Source organism: Mangifera indica, chromosome 17, assembly GCF_011075055.1.
Source record: "Mangifera indica cultivar Alphonso chromosome 17, CATAS_Mindica_2.1, whole genome shotgun sequence".
NCBI classification, from domain to species: domain Eukaryota; kingdom Viridiplantae; phylum Streptophyta; class Magnoliopsida; order Sapindales; family Anacardiaceae; genus Mangifera; species Mangifera indica.
The window spans coordinates 2,671,770-2,688,991 of NC_058153.1; the positions used below are offsets into that span (position 1 = coordinate 2,671,770).

Below are 17,222 nucleotides of genomic sequence, written 5' to 3' on the forward strand. Positions count from 1 at the left end.
CTAAATTCAAATAGGTATAATTACCTTTAGATCATTAAATAATTATGATTGGTAATTTATAATAAAATTATGTATATAATATTATATAATAATAATAATAATAATAATATATTATTATTATATAATTAATATTATTTTATTTTAAATTTTTAAACATATAATAATACGTTATTATTTATATATAAAATGATATATATTATTTATATATATAATACTATTCATAAATTTAATATTATTACTTATTTGTATTTTTTTGGTTAGTTTTATCTATAATCTAATTGTAGAAATTCAATAATGTCAACTTATAATTGATTCCTACAAAGCTATTACATTCAATCTTTCCCCGTGGCATAAGAGGAAATTTGTACTCATTGTTAATGAATAGTTGTTGAGTGATAATATCAATAATATTGCCCAGAGGATGGCTTAATTGGTGAAAAGCTAAGAGTCACTTGCAACCATCTAAAGTTCGAATGATCCAATGTAATGTACTATAATAAAATTTACCTTCTGATTTGTTTAGCCTGTAATAATAAGTTTATGTGATTACGGACTCTCGGGGTTTACCACAAGGGTTTCTTGGGTTAACAAAAAATATATATATTTATGTTTTCTGGTGGTAATACTTGTCCAAAAGTTTCTCCGAGTATTCTCCAAACGTAAGAGTGCCATTTGATGGTATCACCTGAGATTTAAACAGGAAAAGAAAGTTGATTTAACTACAATTATATTCAACAAATTGATGGATCCCTAATGCAATATAACAAGAAATATTTAATATGCAAGTTGATCATGCTAGACATTGACAAAGTTTTCCAATAATCCATCCACTCAAATGCATGTTGTGAATTTAATCAGCTAACATGAATCAAGTCATACTTTTTCCATTCCCTTTGAGTGACTTAAATTTTTTTTTTTTTAAACTGTTTTATTGGCTTCCTACTTTTGAAGGAGTGAGTCAAGACATGGTAGGGGTCTGAGCCAAGCCCTCCATTTTGACACGGTCAACGAGAGCACAGTCTACAAAATTATAGGTTGAGTCAAGCCTGTGGGTTGATTTGATGCAGTCCATTAAATATTAAAAAATTGAAAATTGAAAAAATATGAAATATATATTTTTTGTGGGCTGGGCCACCAAAGGCAAAGCTCACCCAAAGGGTTATGGGTCATACCATAAGCCTTGTCTTGCTAGCGAGTCGAGGCACGACGGACCATGCTGTAATCAGCCCACTTGGCCCACAATCATTACTAAGTGAGCCTCAGAAGCATGTCTTAAAGCAAAACCAAAACACAGATTGTAACATCACTGTCATTTGCAGGTTTTTTTACCTAGACACTGTCAAGAAATATTTAAGATTTCCATTCTTTTTTACCACACTATTTGCAGATGGCAAATTTTCAGCATAGGTTTTCACAGTGCTGTAACTGAAGCCCGCAAATCATCACAGGATAGGGTTTTAAATCACGTACCTCTTTATGAATGCACACCTCCTCTGGAAAATTAAGCTTTTCGTCCCTAAAAAAGAAAACAAAAATTTCCATCAACTAGTACAAAAATATTGCAGCCAAAGCTATAGATTTGTTCAGGTAAATCTATAACGGATCTTTCTAAAGGAATATACCAGTCTGGTTGCATAAATAATGCAAATGTGGATCTGTCAACGCCAGAAACATCCCTCCCTTTTGGTGCCTGATAGACATTAGCATATAGTAAATTTGGCACTATAAACAAAAGGACAAATTAAAGAGAACAGAACAAAGTTTAGACAAATAAGCACCTAGTCACTTCTTTATCACAGTTTACAAAGCAAACACTTTTTTTTGGTTGTAGCTTAAAAAGTAAATGATTATTTTCTTAAGCTACAACATTCCCAAACACACACTAAATTCATTGGAGTGGCAACTATAACCTTTGTTGTCTTAGTTCAAGTTAATTCTTTTTTATGAGCCTCACATACGACAGAAGCGCTAAAATTTCAGATCATGATAAACCTCAGAAGACAAGCCCAGAAAACAAATAAATGAGTCAATTTGATGATTAGTATTATTATACATGGCATATTCTGATGAAATTTTTTCAGCCTTCAAAACACATAAAAAGATGATTATAGAACATACCCGGACACAATGAGGTGTTGCACACAGAAAACCTCTTGACAGTATTTGGGTTGTCTCACCAATTTGGTATGCTATCTCATCTTCTCCAAAGACAACCTTACGTGAAAAACAAAACAAGTTACAAAGTAAGAAATCCATCCTTTTATATGACAAGGAGTAGTCAGTAATGTGAACTCAGTTACTAAAAATGATGTTTGCAATCCAGTTAGTATGGAGACATTCATAATAGAAATTGATTGCAATGAAGTTTTTTTCTCATTAGAAAGATTTTTGTTTTACTATCCAATGAAGAAACCCTTTGAAACAAGACCATAGGGGTGTCAATTATCATGATTGTATATATGCACTGCTGGATATCATGATCAAGAATGTATACTTTGACAATTTCATCAGTCCTTGTTCTTATATAGAGGCCAGCAGCATTATCAGGACAAGGTATTACAATACCGTCTCTTGTAAACATACCACAGGTCAGACCTACATATTGGATTGAAGAAGAAGTTAGATAATAAAGCAACTAGAAAATTGTGTCACAAAATCAAGAATGGCAAGCTCTTCTTCGAAATCTGTATAATATTAGCTTGACAAAAAAAGTTGACATAAATTAAGCCAATAAAAGTTGCAGGGCGAGGGAATCAATATTTGTAGGCAGTCTAAAATAGAAACTGCAGCATCATTATTAAAATAATCAAACTATTGTAAATTATTTAGGCTAAAGAGTTAAAATAGTGTGGTCAGTAAAAACTATTCATTAGTAGTACAGGTATAGTGAGTTAAACATAATGATTCGACAAATAAAAAATATGAATGAGCTGGCTATAAACAAATGTTCCAGCAATTAAGAATGATAACTTAGGTGAGAATAAAAACTGATCACCTGTCAATGAGCCATGGTCTGTATGCCATCCACACCAAGATGACATGGAGTCACCATCTTGGACATGATTGCTGCAAGTCACAGCCTTAAAGTTACATGATCATCTCTTGAAGCCCAAACTCATTACTCAGTCAATATATACAACAATAATGCACTGCAACTTAAATATTCTAGCCTTTTTTAATGGTACATGTTCACCAAATGAGTATTTTAACATTAACAATCATATTGACCACAAATAGCTACAACCAAAAGAATAGGAACTCACATAATCCCTGACAGTTGACAAGGCCAAAACATCAGCAACAGAGTATGTGGCATATCATGAAACCAGAAGATGATTGCCGATTCATCAAATAATGTTAACAGAAAACAAAACATCGAAAACCTTAAATATAGTTTTAGGCATAAATTCCCTCGTTGGTGTTTACATCTCAAAATTCATCAAATTGGTTGATAGAAAACTAGAGCTTGAGTTTGAACTGAAGTTATAACGAGGAGTAACCTAAGAAGTTTGCCACTAATATGCCTTATTTCTTCACGGGGTGGTAGCAGATAATAAATTGCCTACAGATGACAAAGCCAATCAAGAAAGTGGCACTGAATGCAACATCTTACGAATACGTACTCACATGGTACTAACATATTGTTCAAATCCAAACATTTAAACATTATAACTTATTATTCATCTCTTGGTTCTGACTAGATTCAGAGATAAAGCTTCATTTAGAAGCATGCCAACATTTCATAAGATATATTTGTCATATAATTTCAATGAAATTATGCATCACAGAGTAAACCAAAACAAACTTCATAAAGTTAAATGCTGATCCAATTAGTGCAATTGGACCACATAATTGATCAAACTATTAACATATGAGTTGAAAAATATTTTCAGTTTTGCAAGCAATACACACACACACACACACAATTAGGCTACAATAGATTGATGGTTATAAATATGAATAACGGTAATGAGTAAAACAAAATGGAAATACCTCTGTTGTGTTGGAAAGTAATAAAGCAAACGACCTTTGTGACACCGAGAGCGAAGAAGTATTTGCTCAAGGCCTTCATCCACATTCATTTTCATCCCTTTAGACACTGCCCAAGTGATTATCAAAAAGTAAGGTCAATGAATACCAAAATAGTTATAGAAGTTAAAAAACTAGGTCTTTGTTAGGACTGAAACACTTGTCCTCAATCCATAGGATAGTTTAAAGTAGTTTTATTATAAATAAAATTTTTAGATTTCAAAAAGGGGGGGGAAGGGGGGGGGGGGGGAGGGGGGAAGACAGTCAACCTTGGCTGATTCAAGAAGGTCTCTGACACCTCAAATGATCGGAAAATGGGATGTTCTGACTTTCTCAAATTGTTCAAAAAATGAAAGGTTCCGAACTTCTCGAATTATTCGATTTATCCTTGTAACCCTCGGATTAATGAAATAATGTTTATTTTCTTATGTTTTTGTGTTTTACTTTCTTGTTTTAGTTGAATGAAGGTTAAGTTCCCAATAAAATGGTATTTAAGTAGTAGATCCAGTAGGGAAGACAGACCGACAATCGAAAAAATAAAGAGTCACTAGAATTGACGTCGGAAAAGTGGTCGAAAAAAAAGAAAACACAAGAAGAAGAAAAGAGAGTGATAAGAAAAAAATCAAAATTTGAATGAGATCAATGTCACGGTGATGAATTCGTGATAAAACTCTAGTTGAGTGTGGAAGAAACTCTGCCAAACGTATAAGAAGAAAAAAATGAATTGATGACGCATGTTGAAAAAAAAAGAAACAAAAGAAGAAGGAGAAGAAAATAGAACGGCGACAATGGAGAGCTGGCTGGAATAGGAAGACGAAGCTAAGAAGAAAGTAGATGAAAGAAGAAGAGAGGGAAAAAAAGACATTTATTATGGAAAAAGCTACAGAAAGTTGGATAGGTAGGAAAAGAAACTGAAAAGTAGAATAGAAAAGTAGAGGACAAATAGCTTTGACAAAAAAAAAAAAAAACAAGTGGGAACAATTGTAATGAGTGTGGGAAACCGGAAAAAAAAAAAAAGTAAGTAGGCACAGTTCGTAGGTGTGGAAAACTGAAAAGCAAAGGAAAAAAATTATCCACTTTAAAGACAAGATGATTTTAAAGGAAAGAGAAATGTCCTCAATCTATAGGGTAGTTTAAAGTAGTTTTATTATGAAAAATATCTTAGAGTTTTATAATTTGGGCAGCAAACCTTGACTGATTTAGAGAAGTCCCCGACGCCTCAAACGACTAAAAAATGGGATATTCTAGACTCCTTGAATTGTCCAAAAAATGAGAGATCCCAGACTCCTCAAACTGTCCAAAAAATAAGAGATCCTAAACTCCTCGAATTGTTCAGTTTATCCTTGTAACTCTTCAATTAATGAAATAATATTTATTTCTTACATTTTTGTATTTCATTTTTTTGTTTTAGTTGAATAAGGACTGAGTTTCTAACAGTGTTATTTTTAAGAGAAAACATTACTGATAATCAAAAACAAAAACAACAAGAAGGCCACGGCTGGTAGTTTGTTTAATTAGGAACAAGCCTACAAGGGCTTATACATAATGGTTGATTTAGCCCTAGAAGAGCCGTATTAGAATGTATAATATCATCTTATACCGATAGATATGAGAGTAGAAAAGTGCACAAGTTTTTCATTTGTGATATTATAAGCATTAAACTAAGAAAATTTTAACTCTTTTCACATGAAGATTTGATTAAAAACGAAGAAGGCCACACTTGGCGATGCTTACAATTGGGTTTGAGACCAACACAGTTTTCAAGCTTGATAAGAGCAAACTTTCAAATCTAAAATGAGACAGCCCTGGAACTTCTAAAGCTCAATAGAAGATCTATTCAGCCATACATACATATAATATTATCACATATCAAGAAGTGTAAAAAACTAGAATTAATAGCTTCCGAGGCATGAAGCACATAGCTCCCATAATAAGTTACTTGAAACTCTCACAAAATGAAGGGCATAAACCATTTATGGTCATACTCAACTTGTCCTATAAATTATCTAAAATAAAGTCAAGAAAAGACAACAATCTTTGATAACTTCTATACATAAAAGCTACAATTTCATGCAAGGGGGATTTTTACCATATTGATCACAATGAAATGCCACCATCAGTCCAACATCTAGGATCAGCTTTCCAAGACTTTTGAAAGCTAGAGAGGAAAAAAATAGTATTTAGTAGATATGTAAAATATTCATGAAGCACACTCAAAAAAAAAAAAAAAAAACACAAAACCGAGCAAAGAAACATAGGAACTGGTATACCAATGAAAAATAACTCCCTCACTTTCACAACATCTTGTTCATTAATATGGCATAGATTCATCCCAAAAATAGATTATTTCAGAAAAATGTTATATAGAGGAAAACATAATTCTGCCAATGCCAGCCACAAACATCAGCTACATCAGCAGCAGGGCACACAAGCATGCATACACATGGCAAAAAACAGAAAGAAATCTTAAATTAATAGATAATATAATGAAACTTAAAAATAGATTGCAAGCAGAGAAACCAATAGACATCACATAGAAATATTCCACAAACAAGCATATGATTCTGGAAAGATTATGAATTCCTTTTTATGTCAAGATGCTCCATATGGTTGCAGCATCATGGATAGATGATTTACTTATAAAAGCCTTAGTGCAGCGGTTATGGATTGGTAATATAGCTCGCAAGATTGCACCCCAAAGACATAAATAGATGTTTTCAGTAATGAATCCCAAAATCATGAAAGGAATGTCCCAAAACAAAACATTATAAGAAAAGATAATAACCAGTTTGCAAAAAAATTTCCTCACTATTTGAAGCAGAGAAAATTAGACAGTAATCATTTGTGAACATACCCCCTTCAAGTTCTGGCAATGCACTATCAGGCCATATATTTGAACCACAATAGGATGGATACCTAAAAGACAGAACAGGTAATAAATAAAGCAATTAAGCACAGTCATATTTTCTGTATCCAATCAGCATATGACGAACAGAAATAAATCTACTACATCATAATGGAAGACTTAGCTGATGAATTTAATAAAATTCTACAGTTAATTTATCATATCAAAGATAGATATCCACCCATTCTTATTCCTACTTTGTCCATGCTTTCACGATCTTTTTTGTTAGGACACAAAGATCTACAACAACAACTTGGAAGATGAGAGAATGCCAAAAGCACTTGAATTCTTTCTTAATACATTTACCATTGTATCAGAGATGGGTCAGTTGTAGGTACATCCAATACTGGATTTGCATAGAAGGAACCCTTCAACATATCTGTGACACAAACACAGGAATAGAATTAAAAGGGAAAATTATCCTGCACTATCACTAAATCTACTTCATACTATCTCATAAACATTCTAAAAAGCCATCTTCATACCACCATAACAAGGTTCTTGGTATTTCTAATCAAAAGAACTCATATTAAATTTAAATAAAATGAAGTTTCCCACACTTTCACCAATCCCATACGGTATAAGTTCTTAATATTTTACTTAAGCTGTTGGAATAGTTCTTAAAAATTAAAAATTGAAATACTTACCAGGCTTTCCAGATTCAAGCTTCTCCTTTCCATGACTCCATCCAAAGTTATACCTTTAGGTAACAATAGGTAAAAACACAAAAATAATTTCATGAATCTTCAAAAAAAACGTCAAGAAAAACTACAATAAAGATCAGCTAAAAATACTGCAAAAATTCACTGAATTCCATTATTTTTTGAAAAATATCAAACATTATCAGGAATTAAACAAAGCTTGATGAACCAATAGAAGTTTGAAAATCTAGCCGAACAGTTACAAAAAATAAATAAAGCAGTATAGTGCTTACACCTCCATATTTGCACCAAAATAAGCTTCCTAGTAGATGTGTAACAATCAATATGGTGAAAATGACAACACTGGTTCTTTTGCTTTGGCAGAGGGACTCAACATAAGGAGAAATCTCATCTAGCAAACTGCCAACAGTCTAAATATATGGAAATCAGATGAGAGATAACAAAATCAATACCTGCTATGATGATCTTCAAGATCCTTCTTTGCCTCTTCAGGCAGACTAGCTAATCTGACAAAATAGAATCTTGTGAGAATTTAAAAAAAAAAAAAAAACCCAATTGCTTACTGAAAAAACACTTCAGTTCTCCATAAACTTAAACAAAACAGCAAGCTTGAGTTGAATAATAAAGAAATAATTTGAATATTGTACCTGGGTGCAAGCTGCAGAAGATTCTGACGCAATGAAGAAAACCCTGGAACCTATAAGGATTGAACATTGAAATTCAGAAAAGTGATCACAGGCAAAATAAAAAACAATGAAAAAACTTTGAAGCAAGAAAAAAAATACTTCTCAGAATTTCAGATATAAGAGCCAATGTTACATACATTAATTCAACTGAAAAGGAGGCACTTTAAATAACAGACAACAAACATTAACTCGAAGCGTTTGTTAAAGGCTTTCTGTCATATAATTTAGTTAATATTACTTATATCATCATATTCCAAAACGATAGTCATATTACGATAGCATAACATTATTATGCACAAATATCTATGCAACAATTGAATTCATACGTCTGTAACGGCGAGGATTCCTAGCCCGTTTGCTCCAAACCCTTGTTCAATTTTCACCGACAAGTCAGCGTTCTTGTCCTGTTTCAGTCAACTCCAAAAACGATCAGAACTTTCCAGCAGCTCGTATTTACGCAAATACACACATAGTTTAACTTCAAAACAGAAGTTGGGAGAGGAACTTGCCTTAAGCTCGGAGTAAGAAATGGTGACAGTTCTGAGAGTAGGAACAACGCTTTCCGACGAACAAGACATCTTCTGAAACGTTATCTGGCGGGAAAGACTCCGATTAAACCGCGCCGGCAAGTGAGAGCTCCCGGGAAGGACAGTGAATTTGAGAATTTATGCGAGTTTTATATGTAAAGTAAGTCTTCATGCGTAATTGCCAATTCAAAATGTAAACGAATAAAAAAATCCAGTTTTTTGGCTCTAAGCTACGCAGGTTTCGTGATCCTTTATTTGGACAGTTGTGACGACAGTCGCCCGCTTTTGATTTGAAATTTGCTAAGTTGAGGCTGCGTTTGGTTCAAGTAACAGTTATGGAAGGCCAAAAGACTTGTTCTACCCAAGGTTGGATGTATTTCTAAAGTTCCATTAAATCCATTTTTTAAAACTTAAACATTTATTTATAAGTTAATTTCAATTAAAAATCTCAGTTAAAATTAAAAATAAAATTATTATTTAATAAAATAATTTTAAAAACTAAAATTTTATCATATTTATTCTCCTAAATTTAAAAATCTATCAGGTCAAAGATGATTTTACTTTTATTATTGTTAATTTTAATTACTTATAGGTAGGTATTTAGGATTATCAAAGTTAAAAGGGAGAAACTTAAGATTGTAACATATCTTAGGTGGTAAATAGTCCTTTGGCCATTTGAAAAATAAATATTTTCCTCATAGGGTTTGTAACTTTTTCTTGTTGTTACTCCTTTGATAACCAAAATCGATCAACCTCTATAACGATGTTTTTTCCTCTTTTGAACAATGACAAATCATTAGCCAATCGGAGATAGGTTGACGATTTATCGATAAAAAGATGAAGCATAGATTTGCTTTTTTCAATCGATTTGTATGTTAGTCGATGTACAAATTAATCAAAAAAAGAAATTATAGATTTTTAAATTTAGAAAGAAAAAAGTGATAAAAATTTAATTTTTTAAAATTTTATTAAATAAAGATTTTATTCTTTACTTTAACTGATAATTTTTAATAAAAAATATTTTATGAATAAGTATTTAAATTTTAAATAATTAAGATATAGAATTTTAAGAATATATCATACCTTGGGTGGGAACAAGCCTTTTGGCTGTCACGGGAAAACAAAATATTCCAAATATGAAGAGGAATTATATTTAAGTCTATTAGTGATATGAGAACTTGTACTTTTTACCATCAAAAGCCGATGACAGGTGTATAAACAAACTTTACAAACTTAAAGGTGAAAATGTCTCTCCATCAAACTTTGGGTGGGAAATGGTTTTTAGCCATAATGATCTAGACATGAATATGAAGGTGGCTAACTGAAGTAGAGAATTAAACAAATGAACTTAACCATTTTTCACTAATAAAACTTCCTTATTTGTTCACAGTCCTTGCCTCTCACTCTTTCAATGGCCTGCAACACTCAGACAATCCTACGCTCGTTCTTTCCTCTCTACAACTCCAAAGCTTCTCATGTTTTTACGCAGAGTATTCTTATAACAGTTCCGGCACGTTTTTCTTCTCGTTGTAGCTCAATAAAATTAACTACGTCTTCACGTTCTGCAACAGCCGTTAGCTTCAGCAATAGTAGCTTCACGTGGAATGACGTCTTTAGAGTCTCTCAACCAGGCTATTCTCCGGACGATGCATCCGATCTAAATGGATACTTCGAAAAGATCAAACTCTGCAATCGCGGTTCAGTAATTTTCTATCAAACGAAACGACGCATTAATGATTATTAATTTCCTGGACTTAATTTTTTTAATTGAAATATTATGCAGGAATTGCACTCCGAGTTTGTTCCTTTTATCATCGAGGGCCAACTTGTGGGTTATACACATAATCGGTAAAAAAAAAACTGTACATCTGAATTACCAATTAGGTTAATTGTTGTTTATTTATTTGTTTTGATATTTGGCAGTTTTGCTAAGCAGTTAAGGAGATATGGTGAAGTTTTCGTTTATTCTGAGGACAACGGAGGTCATGTGGCCTTAAATTCGAAGCTAAAAACAGCGGAGGAGAGGACGAGAGCTGTTGGAGAAGTAATTAAATGCTTGGGTGAAGAAGAAGTGATCCCAGGTATAAGAAACGAGGTACTACTGCTTTTGATGATTACTTTAAGTAAAATGTAATGTGCATCTGAGATTAAATTCGTTTGTGATAAGATTCTGGTTCTATGTGTTGGCTAATTTTGAATTTGATTGCCTTTATTTAGCTGTACCCTGTTAAATCGTCCTTTGGCGCACCAATTTTTTTCTCCCTTGAACGTGCAGCTGCTCCTTATTTTGGAATAAAGGTGGGTAGCATTGTATGACTTATATTGTTTGGAAAACATATTCGTTGTTTCTCAACATACTTTGTGCATTTAGCATAATACTTTTAAGGTGACTGAATCAGATTTTATTATATTGTGATCATCGATCTGCTATTCGGCATATTCTTGAAGTTTATGTGATGATGGGTACTTAGTTGTAGTATATGTTTTTTTTTTCTATCATCAGTGTTGTATCATTTGAAGGTTGCAGTCTGTTAGATACCCAACAATCAAGAACAATAGATTCAAATAAGAACAGACTGTAAATGTGAATATTGACTGATGAAAAGATTTGAATGGATTGTATTGTTGTATTGATTCAACTGGTGATTGTAAATACGCTATGCACAAATGACAGAAAACAACAAGAATCAATAGAAGCCAGGATCACACCGCCTGTCTAACTTTCAAGAGGCTAGGTACTCTCCCAAATACCTATCCCATTATTTTCCTCCCCTCCCTGCTCCTCTTATCCATTCTCCTCTTATTTGTTTCTACCTCGAATTTGCCCAATAATTTCCTTATTTTGCATCTGCCACATGTCTTCTCTTTATTAAGCGTTCCTGCTTTGCTTTTGTGCTACCAACCTCATTCCATTTTGTGCACCCAATCTTGTATTTTATGCCATAGTATGCATTATTATGACTTAGTCCTAACATTTCCTTGCTTAATGAAAGCCACCTTGTCCTTGAGGTGGAAATGAGAAATATGTGCATTAATCGCTTCACCAAGATACCATTGTAGAAGGCCAAAACATGTTTCCATAAGAAAGGTCTAACACGTGTTTTCATCAAGTGGGACAATGAGTGATTCATGCCATAAGAACCAAACTAATACACTAGCATATTCCTTTTCCCCACTTTTGGTATTTGTAACAATTAACCGAGTTGTAGAAATCATGTCTTCCTTAGGCATCTCATCAAATAGCTTATGCCCACAATCCAAAATCCCACAATTTACATACATATCAATCAAGACGTTACCAACATATAAATCATACATAAGGCTATCAACCAAAATTGTTTGAGCATGCAACTGCCTACTCAAACTCACGTCAAGAATGTCACTACATGCCTTAAGACATGTAGAAAACGTGAAAGAAACAGGATCAATACCTTCTCACCCCATGGGTTCATACAAGATTAACTCTTTCAAACGTCCCTGTAAAGAATATCTGCGAATGAGAGCAATCCAACGAAAGGTTTTCTATATCTCACCTTAAGGTTGCAACTCAAGTTCAACAACGTTACTCATACAATCGGGTAATGTTTGACTTAAGATGGTTGGGCCAATTTGCTTCTTTAATTGGGATTCAACCCTAGGTAAAGACATATCTACCTTCATTTCTTTTTTTTTTTTTCTCCTTTCCAAGTGCCTTGACTTCTCCCAAATTATGCAGCCATTCCTGTCCTAAAATCACATCTACATGACCCAATTGAGTGGGTAAAAAATTCTATACAATTTGCTCCCCTAAATAACTTCACCTCCAACTTCAATTCCCTCACTAAATTTTCTAAGATGAAATTTTGGCTAGCACCACTATTAATCAAAATCCTCACCTCTTGGTCTCCCAAAATTCCTTTCACCTTGAAAGTTTTGTAAGGGCTCATATTCCCCATGGACTATATTGAAATCTTTGTCTAGGTCTAGACATTCTTCCTCCCCACTAGGCAACTTGATCTCCTCATCCTTTTTACTAACCAAAAGTTGTGTAATTGGCAGTTCTGACAACGATGATTCAATTTGAATTGTTCATCACACTGAAAGCACAATCCTTTAACTATCTTTGATTGAAACTCCTTATTTGAGAGTCTTTGGAACAACGATTGTCAGCCCATTATGCTAGCATCCTTTGCCTTTGTTGTCGACTGCCTCAAGTTCTTAGCCATTTGTGAAATGTTGAATGGGATTTGCCTTGGTGGGTTTGGATTGAACAAAGCCTTGGATGGGTTGGGTTGATTCATTTGGGTTTGGGTGTTGAAGGTGGGTTGGTTTTCATTTGGGCTTGTTGGGTTAGGTGGGTGTACATAGGATGGGGTGTTTGAAGGAATGGGTTGGGGTGTGTAAGGAAAGGAGGCACTTGTTTGGAGGCTCATTTGTGAGGCTTGGAATGCCTTTGATGAGCCAACCCTTGGCTTTTATCATTTAATGCAATATCCATTATATGTCCTTCACTTTTCAGGCCATAGCATTACTTGGGATAAGGTAGTAGGCCGCCCAAGGACTCTTACCTCGACCCTGATTTCATCCACCAAACAATTGGTAAAAGCTCCTTGAGCAATTCATCAAAGAGATCTCTCAATGCTAATAGTCGCTTGAATAAACTTTGATACTCAGCCAGCGCACCAAGCTGTTGGAGAGAAAGTAACTCCTCAATAATGGTACCCTCTTGTGATGGTCGGAATCTCTCAATCAAGGCTTGTTTGAAAATATCCCAATTGGTGATTGGACTCTTTGCCACTGCCCACTGCAACCATGTTAGAACCAGTCCTTTCGTGCAAACAATGGTGACTAGAATCCTGTCTCTTTCTTTGATTTGGTTCACAACAAAGTATCTTTTAACCCAAAAGATCTTACTGGTGGAATCTTCACCACCGAACAATGGCAACTCTAGTCGATGCACCTGATGATCAAAAACTACCTCATTCTGTGGTGCAGTATTCCCACCAACTCCTTCCTGATTCCCTACCCTTGGGTTCCTCCTTTCCGACATCTCCTAGTCACCATTAGCTCTTTCTGCCACGTTTCATCCTTGCCTGAGCCTTTAGCTTCTCCCTAGTGTTCTAACTGATTAATCAGAGCTTTGTTTACGATTTCCCAGTTGTGTGTTCTAGTACAACAGGGTCATGAGATCTTTCACTTCACTGAGCCCTTCCTTTAGAATTTTTAGCTCAATGTCGAATCCCCCCCATTCTTTCTGTCACCTCCTTCTCAAACTAGTCAATCCTTGAATCCATTCTGGTGCTCACCATGACCCAAGCCTAGTGTGCTTTGATACCAAATTGTTAGATATTTAACAAGCAAAAACAATAGATTCAAACAAGAACATACTGTAAATGTAAATATTGACAGAAAAAAGTTTCGAATGAATTGTATTGTTGTATTGATTCAACTAGTGATTGCAAATGGAATTGTATTTGCCTCTTTCTGTGCAAAAAACGACAAGAATCAAAAGAAACCAGGACCACAACCCCTTGTCTAGCTTTCGAGAGGCTAGACACTCTCCTAAATACCTTCCCTCGTCATCCATTCCTCTCTTATTTGTTTCCGCCTCTAACCGCCCAACAATTTCCTTAATCTGCATCTGCCACGTCTTTTCTTTCCCAAGTGGTCCTGCCTTGTTTTTGTCCCACCAACCTCATTCCATTTTGTGCCCCCAGCCTTGTGTTTTCTGCCATGGTATGCATTAGTATGACTTAGTCCTAACATGGTCATAGAGAAATTTTCTGATGCCCTTGTTGTACTTGTAATGTCTTCAGAAACTGTTAGGACTTAGTAGTGCCAATGCATACCATGGCAGAAAACACGAGTGGTAGCACAACACAAAAGCAAGGCAGGGAAAGAGAAGATACGTGGCAGATACAATCTTCGGCAGTTAGAGGAGAAATGGAGTAAAAAGAGGACTCTAGGCTAACAAGGGAAAAAAAGAAGACACTGTTTTGGGTTTTGGACAGCCTTTGGGTGAAAGGGTAGGTCTCCAGCTCCTTGAATTGCTGGATCACCCTTTGTTATTTTCATTTGCTGTTGTTCTTAAATTTTGAATGAAAGCAGTGAAATTCCGGTTGAACCCTCTATGAACATAAATCAGTGACTTATCTTTCAATTTGTTGAGTATTGTTCGGTTGTTTTGTTGAAGCTGTGTGTTGGATAATTGTGTGGGTTGCTGTTGGATTAATTGTGCAGAACCAAGTCTTTAACAGAAACTATTTTTTTTTTCTTGCTGCTTAATCGATTTTCATTTTCTTTGCAAATTGCCTCCTTTGGAAATAGGCTTATGGAGTTCACATGAACGGCTACGTTGAAAGAGATGGGCAGAAATTTCTATGGATTGGAAAAAGAAGTCAAATGAAACCTACTTATCCAGGAATGCTTGATCATCTAGTTGCTGGAGGATTGGTTTGTAATAACAGCCTTTTACTTGCTGTAATTTGTTGGTCATTTTGGTTCTTTCTTAAGACTAGTATAGAGTCTCATGTTATCTTATAATAAGTTCAGTGTCCACATTCCTTTATTTTTTTCTTAAAAAAGGGAAAGCACGGTACCTCAGCAAGGTTCATTAAGGGATACTCCCACTTTTGAAAGCAACACAAATATGACTAAAGGCCATCATTTCAAAATTTGAATGATGTGCTTGCGGTAAAATCAATCAATATGGTGCTTGCAGGGGAAGTAGAAGATTCTAAAATATATGTAATTTTTTTTCCTGACGGGATTGGCTCTCTGAGCTTCCACTAAGATTTTACTCGGGAGCTAGGAAGAGGTTATCACATTGTGCCAATGACTGTTTGATTTTGATGTGCTTTTACTTTCATGTATCTTTCTCTTGTAGGACCGGAGGAAGAGGCAATAAAATACTTATTAGTGCTCTACATTATGTTAGCTACAAAATATGCAGCCTGAATGAATTCAGGTTAAACTTTTATTGTATGTTTTGCGGCCATTTATGCTTGAAATTGGTTAGTTTTTGTGAGCCAGAGAAACTTAGCTTGTGTCTTTTTTTAACCTTAAATTAATCACTAAACTCTTTGACAAGCCAGATTAACTTGAATTCAGAACTAAAACCTGATACCAGTGGAAAATCTTTGTTGTTCTTGCATGTTGCAATTCTTGAGGTCTCATTACTCCGTTTGATGAAATTGGATTGTTGTTGATAAGACTAAGATCATAAGTCTTGTTCATTTGCAAGCCCGTAAGATAATCCTTTTGCTCATTATATCTCTGACCTAATTCTTTATTTTTTATATTGTGATGGTAATTGCAGCCACATGGTATTGCTTGTGGGGAGAATCTTATGAAGGAATGTGAAGAGGAAGCAGGAATACCTAGGTCCATATCCATTGGGTAAGCTTTCTTCCAATCATTGAATTGTCAGTTCTAATATCAGCACATTTAGCACGCTTGCATTGGATAGGAAATTAAACCTTACTTTAAAGTTTTATGTCCCAAGATTCTGATACAACCTTACTATGCCTTCTCTGTGTCTCTCATGGGTATTCTTTTTTCTAATAGATTAGAGATAATTTTTTCACAGAGCTATACCAGTAGGTGCTGTTTCCTATGTGGACATTGATGGGTACAGATACAAAAGAGATGTTCTATTTTGTTATGATTTGAAATTGCCTGAGGATTTTATACCTGAGAATCAAGGTGACTGCAATAACTTACAATATTCTTCGATAGTGAAAATAATGCCATGTTGACAAGGCTTCCTGGTGTTAGATATTTGTTTTGCTTTTCATTTTAACGGGGTGTTACATTTTGTAGATGGAGAAGTGGAGAGCTTTAAGTTGATCCCTGTGACAAATGTTGCAAATGTCATACGCAGAACAGAATTCTTCAAGGCAAATTGCTCACTCGTCATCACCGATTTCTTGTTTCGGCATGGGTATGATTGTTGGGTTGTTATTTGTATTATCCTTTGTGTTATTTCTTAATCTTCCAAAAGGAAATATAATAACAAAGTAAAATTAAAGAGATATCTAACCTTTAATTTTACTAATATTCAATAGCTTTAAAGGGTCAAAGTAAAATGCTTTTGCCATGTAACAAGGAAATGCTATCCCCAAATGATCCTAACATTTCTCCACAATATTGCAGGTACATTTGTCCTGAATCTTTTCGATACTTGGATCTTCTGCAAAGTTTGAGGAGGGGAGATTGCTCCTAATTAAATCTGTGAAGTAAAAATTGAGCATTTTCTGTCAAGGAAAAGTAAGGCGTTAGTGCTCAATCACAATTTGTCATGTAGTCTGAATGGTCCTCCTCATCAATGTTGATTGGAGGTTACCAGTATTAAAAGGTGGTTTATGGAATAAAATATGGAAAGGATTGAGGGGGGAAAGTCCAATCTCAATAAAATTAACAACTTTTTAATAAA

General features: G+C 34.5%; 2 protein-coding genes across 5 annotated transcripts; one reads left to right on the plus strand and one right to left on the minus strand.

The window, feature by feature from the left end:
• Positions 1-463: 463 nt before the first annotated feature.
• LOC123200989 lies at positions 464-9,138 on the minus strand. Of its 3 annotated transcripts, none has more exons than XR_006498695.1 (16): positions 8,792-9,138; positions 8,609-8,686; positions 8,244-8,293; positions 8,049-8,102; positions 7,582-7,634; positions 7,241-7,313; positions 6,884-6,945; positions 6,119-6,187; positions 3,994-4,099; positions 2,996-3,066; positions 2,495-2,595; positions 2,119-2,214; positions 1,623-1,690; positions 1,471-1,516; positions 1,173-1,271; positions 464-685 (listed from the first exon to the last, which is right to left on the minus strand). XR_006498695.1 is itself a non-coding variant. In XM_044616420.1 (15 exons), the coding sequence occupies exons 1-15, from the start codon at positions 8,858-8,860 to the stop codon at positions 605-607; spliced, it is 1,077 nt and encodes a 358-aa protein (XP_044472355.1). In that variant the 5' UTR covers positions 8,861-9,136; the 3' UTR covers positions 464-604. The 3 variants fall into 3 exon arrangements, 1 of the variants encoding a protein (XP_044472355.1); XR_006498696.1 differs by having other exon boundaries at positions 618-1,020; XM_044616420.1 differs by lacking the exon at positions 1,173-1,271 and having other exon boundaries at positions 8,792-9,136.
• A 1,004-nt stretch (positions 9,139-10,142) lies between these two features.
• On the plus strand, positions 10,143-17,222 carry LOC123201013 (nudix hydrolase 20, chloroplastic-like). Of its 2 annotated transcripts, none has more exons than XM_044616456.1 (9): positions 10,143-10,511; positions 10,593-10,657; positions 10,733-10,904; positions 11,027-11,107; positions 15,116-15,241; positions 16,107-16,186; positions 16,377-16,492; positions 16,610-16,730; positions 16,943-17,222. In XM_044616456.1, the coding sequence occupies exons 1-9, from the start codon at positions 10,221-10,223 to the stop codon at positions 17,010-17,012; spliced, it is 1,122 nt and encodes a 373-aa protein (XP_044472391.1). In that variant the 5' UTR covers positions 10,143-10,220; the 3' UTR covers positions 17,013-17,222. The 2 variants fall into 2 exon arrangements, with proteins under 2 accessions (XP_044472391.1, XP_044472392.1); XM_044616457.1 differs by having other exon boundaries at positions 10,337-10,506.

Bases quoted from the DNA above. Each gene is read 5' to 3' on its own strand.
- LOC123200989 (XM_044616420.1), bottom strand. From the start codon at position 8,860: ATGTCTTGTTCGTCGGAAAGCGTTGTTCCTACTCTCAGAACTGTCACC. The intron at 8,294-8,608 runs GTATGAATTCAA...CAATCCTTATAG, and splicing joins GAATCCTCGCCGTTACAGAC to GTTCCAGGGTTTTCTTCATT. The intron at 6,946-7,240 runs GTAAATGTATTA...TCTGTCTTTTAG, and splicing joins GACCCATCTCTGATACAATG to GTATCCATCCTATTGTGGTT.
- LOC123201013 (XM_044616456.1), top strand. From the start codon at position 10,221: ATGGCCTGCAACACTCAGACAATCCTACGCTCGTTCTTTCCTCTCTAC. The intron at 10,658-10,732 runs GTAAAAAAAAAA...GATATTTGGCAG, and splicing joins GTGGGTTATACACATAATCG to TTTTGCTAAGCAGTTAAGGA. The intron at 15,242-16,106 runs GTTTGTAATAAC...TGGTAATTGCAG, and splicing joins ATCTAGTTGCTGGAGGATTG to CCACATGGTATTGCTTGTGG.